This window comes from Mustelus asterias, unplaced genomic scaffold (assembly GCF_964213995.1).
Source record: "Mustelus asterias unplaced genomic scaffold, sMusAst1.hap1.1 HAP1_SCAFFOLD_467, whole genome shotgun sequence".
Classification (NCBI taxonomy): Eukaryota; Metazoa; Chordata; class Chondrichthyes; order Carcharhiniformes; family Triakidae; genus Mustelus; species Mustelus asterias.
In genome coordinates, this window is record NW_027590420.1 from 320,735 (window position 1) to 326,086 (window position 5,352).

The 5,352-nt window shown below is 53.0% G+C and overlaps 1 protein-coding gene across 2 annotated transcripts; it reads left to right on the forward strand.

The window, feature by feature from the left end:
• Positions 1–273: 273 nt before the first annotated feature.
• ethe1 (ETHE1 persulfide dioxygenase) lies at positions 274–5,098 on the forward strand. 2 transcript variants are annotated; one of them, XM_078204818.1, is made up of 7 exons: positions 274–302; positions 1,063–1,207; positions 1,711–1,859; positions 2,091–2,220; positions 3,018–3,107; positions 3,236–3,352; positions 4,861–5,098. In XM_078204818.1, the coding sequence occupies exons 2-7, from the start codon at positions 1,075–1,077 to the stop codon at positions 4,920–4,922; spliced, it is 681 nt and encodes a 226-aa protein (XP_078060944.1). In that variant the 5' UTR covers positions 274–302; positions 1,063–1,074; the 3' UTR covers positions 4,923–5,098. The 2 variants fall into 2 exon arrangements, with proteins under 2 accessions (XP_078060944.1, XP_078060943.1); XM_078204817.1 differs by having other exon boundaries at positions 277–615.
• The last annotated feature ends 254 nt before the right edge of the window (positions 5,099–5,352 follow it).

Sequence of the window (5,352 nt, forward strand, 5' to 3'; positions counted from 1 at the left end):
CCGCACCCACCTGCCCCCTTCCCCCCCCCGCACCCACCTGCCCCCTTCCCCCCCCGCACCCACCTGCCCCCTTCCCCCCCCGCACCCACCTGCCCCCTTCCCCCCCCCGCACCCACCTGCCCCCTTCCCCCCCGCACCCACCTGCCCCCTTCCCCCCCCGCACCCACCTGCCCCCTTCCCCTCTCCCTCACAAAGATGGTGTCCCCGCCCCTCCACAGCTAATGAACATTGAGGTAATTCCGGTCATGACGTCGATCACCAGAGCCGCCTGTTGCCCTTTACAAAGATGGCGGCGATTCCATGTAAGCTCCTTCCGTCGGTTCTATTATCTATCGGTCCCTGAATCCGGCCTGAACCACTCGTCCGGCCGTTTATCTTTCCCCTTTTGTGTAAAATGGGGCGTCCGAATCCTGTCGCGGCGGTCCTGGGGAAGGGCAGGGCGCTCAGCGGCTGCTGACAGGCCCGGGCTGGGTGGAGCCGCAGGAAGCGGCGGGAAGACTGGACCGCGCTGGAGAAGCGGAAATGGCCGGACTCGGAGGACCAGCAGCTTTCAGGGTCGCTCAGAGGGGCATGAGTCGGGCCATGGGCTTCCGTTCAGGGCTGCTGTTCAGACAGGTAACTGGAACGGGGGTCGATGGAGGGGGTAGTTTGGGGGAGGTAATTTCAAGTATATTTATTAGTCACTAGTAGGTTTGCAATAAAGGTACTGTGAAAATCCCCTAGTCACCACACTCCGGTACCTGTTCAGGTACGCTGAGAGAATTTAGCACGGCCAATGCACCTAACCGCCACATCTTTGGAGTGTGGGAGGAAACCCATGCAGATACGGGCAGAATGTGCAAACTCCACACAGACAGTGACCCAAGTTGGAAATTAAACCCAGGTCCCTGGCGCTGTTGGCATTAGTGCTTGCCAATGTGCGAGGGGAGGAGGAGGAGTATATGATGGAAGCTCTCTCGGCCCCCCAGTCCCCTCCTCTCTCGCTCTCCCTCCTTCCCTCCCCCTCTCTCTCTCTCACACACACACACACACACACACTTTCTCTCTCTCTTGCCTGCCCAGCTATTCGAGAAGATGAGCTGCACCTACACCTACCTGTTGGCCGATGTTGCTACAAAGGAGGCGATTGTGATCGATCCAGTTAGAGAGATGACTGACCGTGATGTCCGCCTGGTTCAAGATCTGGGCCTGAAGCTCCTGTATGCAGGTAAGTAACCCCATCCCCACACTGCTGCGGCTACCACAGGCACAGGAAGATCCCAAGGTCCATCACCCAGCCGGGTTCCAGCCCCCGAGCTGGAGCTCAGCTCAGCTTCAGCTCTGTGGAAGGGACATCCAAGACTCAAATCGTTGGCTCTATTCTCACCCCACAGATGCTGTCAGACCTGCTGAGGTTTGCCAGCATTTAGTGTTTTTGTTTCAGATTCCAGCATCCACAGTATTTTGCTTTTATCACTGCTGACAGAGATGGAAGGGGTGGCGGGGTGGGTGCGGGGGAGTGGGGGGCACAGTGCCTCGCTGATAAATGAATGGGGTCAGAGGAGCAATGGCCGATCTGGGACTCTGGGGACGAACACAAATGAAACAGATCAGCTCTGCTTCCTGAAGTTGAATAGCTTCTGGGGAAGTAAGGTCCGGGTGGCTGGGCTGCCCTCACTCTGTCATGCCACCCTGGGTCTCGGTGTAATGTTTGTCCCCTCGCCCTTCCAGCCAATACCCACGTCCATGCAGACCACGTGACGGGAACGGGACGAATCAAGAGGCAGCTGATTGGGTGTCGGTCGGTGATCGCCAAGGCCAGTGGGGCAGACGCTGACGTTCACATCAAGGAGGGTGACACAGTGAAGTTCGGGAGATTTGTGAGTGAGACATCAGCAAACTCTCTCTGTCCTGCCCCCTCCATCGCCCTCTTTTTACCCCCACCTCATCCCACCCTGTTACCTTCCCTCTCTCCACTTTTCTCTCCACTCCCTGTCACCCTCAGCAGTGCCCCCCGCCCCCCCCCCCCAACTCTCTCCCCTCGCCTCCACCCCCACCCCACCCCTTTGTCCTGCCTCTCTGAACTGTTTAAACTCTATCTGTTCCCACAGAGTCTCGAGGTTCGTGCAACTCCGGGTCACACGGATGGCTGTGTCACGTATGTTCTCCATGATCAAAGCATGGCGTTCACTGGCGACGCGCTACTCATCCGAGGCTGTGGCAGGACTGATTTTCAGCAAGGTATACAAGAGACATTTTACCAACAGACAGGGACTGAGAGACACCAGTCAGTGTACAGATATCTCCCTGAGAGAGAGGAACTGAGAGACACCAGTCAGTGTACAGATATCTCCCTGAGAGAGAGAGAGACTGAGAGACACCAGTCAGTGTACAGATATCTCCCTGAGAGAGAGGGACTGAGAGACACCAGTCAGTGCACAGATATCTCCCTGAGAGAGAGGGACTGAGAGACACCAGTCAGTGTACAGATATCTCCCTGAGAGAGAGGGACTGAGAGACACCAGTCAGTGTACAGATATTGGACTGAGAGACACCAGTCAGTGTATAGATATCTCCCTGAGAGAGAGGGACTGAGAGACACCAGTCAGTGTACAGATATTGGACTGAGAGACACCAGTCAGTGTACAGATATCTCCCTGAGAGAGAGGGACTGAGAGACACCAGTCAGTGTACAGATATCTCCCTGAGAGAGAGGGACAGAGAGACACCAGTCAGTGTACAGACACCTCCCTGAGAGAGGGACTGAGAGACACCAGTCAGTGACAGATATCTCCCTGAGAGAGAGGGACTGAGAGACACCAGTCAGTGTACAGATATCTCCCTGAGAGAGAGGGACTGAGAGACACCAGTCAGTGTACAGATATCTCCCTGAGAGAGAGAGGGACTGAGAGACACCAGTCAGTGTACAGATATCTCCCTGAGAGAGGGACTGAGAGAAGACAAACAATCTACATGGTATTTGCGTTTTTCCAAGCTCGATGACCTGGTTTAATTCACACTTGATGTCTCTTACACAGGGAGCTCGGACACCCTGTATCACTCAGTACACAGTAAGATTTTCACACTGCCTGATGACTGCCTTCTATACCCTGCACACGATTACACAGGTAAGGAGTCTCCACAGCCTCCAGGAGTGGTCTGAAGTCCTGCCTTCATTCTGTCTCCCTCTCTTATCCCACCCACTCTCCCCCAAGAGGCTGATGTGGAAATTATTCATCTTTCAATATCGTTGAAGGTCAAACAGTCACGACAGTTGAAGAAGAGAAAAGGCTGAATCCGCGCCTCTGCAAGCCAGTGAAGGAGTTCATCGCCATCATGCACAATTTGAACCTCCCCTATCCCCATGCAATCGGTAAATGGAGCTTTACTCTATCTAACCCCATGCTGTACCTGTCCTGGGAGTGTTTGATGGGGACAGTGTAGAGGGAGCTTTACTCTGTATCTAACCTCGTGCTGTACCTGTCCTGGGAGTGTTTGATGGGGACAGTGTAGAGGGAGCTTTACTCTGTATCTAACCTCGTGCTGTACCTGTCCTGGGAGTTTTTCATGGGGACAGTGTAGGGGGAGCTTTACTCTGTATCTAACCCCGTGCTGTACGTGTCCTGGGAGTGTTTGATGGGGACAGTGTAGAGGGAGCTTTACTCTGTATCTAACCCCGTGCTGTACCTGTCCTGGGAGTGTTTGATGGGGACAGTGTAGAGGGAGATTTACTCTGTATCTAACCCCATGCTGTACCTGTCCTGGGAGTGTTTGATGGGCACAGTGTAGAGGGAGCTTTACTCTGTATCTAACCCCATGCTGTACCTGTCCTGGGAGTGTTTGATGGGGACAGTGTAGAGGGAGCTTTACTCTGTATCTAACCCCGTGCTGTACCTGTCCTGGGAGTGTTTGATGGGGACAGTGTAGAGGGAGATTTACTCTGTATCTAACCCCGTGCTGTACCTGTCCTGGGAGTGTTTAATGGGGACAATGTAGAGGGAGATTTACTCTGTATCTAACCCCGTGCTGTACCTGTCCTGGGAGTGTTTAATGGGGACAGTACAGAGGGGCTTCCCATGGAATTCCACATCCCTCACAAATCTGAAATGTGATCCAGTGGGATGGGATTGAGAATGCGTCAGAGGCTGGAAGCTGACTGGGTCAAAAAACAGATAAACAATATTCACACTACCCCTTTTCCCCAACCAGCTGACACAGCAGTAAGACTGGGACATGGTCTGATCAGTTACTCTGCCAGATCTCAGTCTGTGCTGTGTCTGTCCTGGGAGTGTTTGATGGGGACAGTGTAGAGGGAGATTTACTCTGTATCTAACCCCATGCTGTACCTGTCCTGGGAGTGTTTGATGGGCACAGTGTAGAGGGAGCTTTACTCTGTATCTAACCCCATGCTGTACCTGTCCTGGGAGTGTTTGATGGGGACAGTGTAGAGGGAGCTTTACTCTGTATCTAACCCCGTGCTGTACCTGTCCTGGGAGTGTTTGATGGGGACAGTGTAGAGGGAGCTTTACTCTGTCTCTAACCTCGTGCTGTACCTGTCCTGGGAGTGTTTGATGGGGACAGTGTAGAGGGAGCTTTACTCTGTATCTAACCCCATGCTGTACCTGTCCTGGGAGTGTTTGATGGGGACAGTGTAGAGGGAGCTTTACTCTGTATCTAACCCCGTGCTGTACCTGTCCTGGGAGTGTTTGATGGGGGCAGTGTAGAGGGAGCTTTACTCTGTATCTAACCCCGTGCTGTACCTGTCCTGGGAGTGTTTGATGGGGACAGTGTAGAGGGAGCTTTACTCTGTCTCTAACCTCGTGCTGTACCTGTCCTGGATCAAACCTTTGTGTTCAACCTCTGTGTCTCTTCTCTCTGTAGACCAAGCTCTGTCAGCTAACATGGTGTGCGGGCTTCAGGAAATTCCTGGAGATCAGCACTGATGAAGATTTGGCAGTGATCCTTGTCATGAACACCATTGTGAATGGTTGCCAACATTCTGTTGCACCGTATTCTCAAATTGTGTTTGGAATATTTGCACCGAGTCACTCGCTCTCTTGGTCACCGATCAAATTCATTCGAAATTTCATACTTGATCAATAAAGGAGATTTTTTTCTGTGTGCTTGCATCGTTTTGTGTGCTTTCCCCATGTGCAGGCGAGCGCATATCCATGTGAGTACGTGTGTATGCGCATCTCTGCATGTATGTTCATGCACCCCCCTGAGTGTGTACTGCATGGCCATGTGCGTTTCTGTGCACACCGCTGTGTGTTTGTGCCCACTTATCCCTGTGTGTATCTGTGCATTTCCATGTTTGTACGCACTCATCCAGGTGTACGTTTGTTTGCATGTTAGTGTGTGTCTGTTTCTGTG

Coding starts and splice junctions, on each gene's coding strand:
- ethe1 (XM_078204817.1), top strand. CDS start 523: ATGGCCGGACTCGGAGGACCAGCAGCTTTCAGGGTCGCTCAGAGGGGC. Junction 616..1,062: donor CAGGGCTGCTGTTCAGACAG/GTAACTGGAACG, acceptor TTGCCTGCCCAG/CTATTCGAGAAGATGAGCTG. Junction 3,108..3,235: donor CCCTGCACACGATTACACAG/GTAAGGAGTCTC, acceptor ATATCGTTGAAG/GTCAAACAGTCACGACAGTT.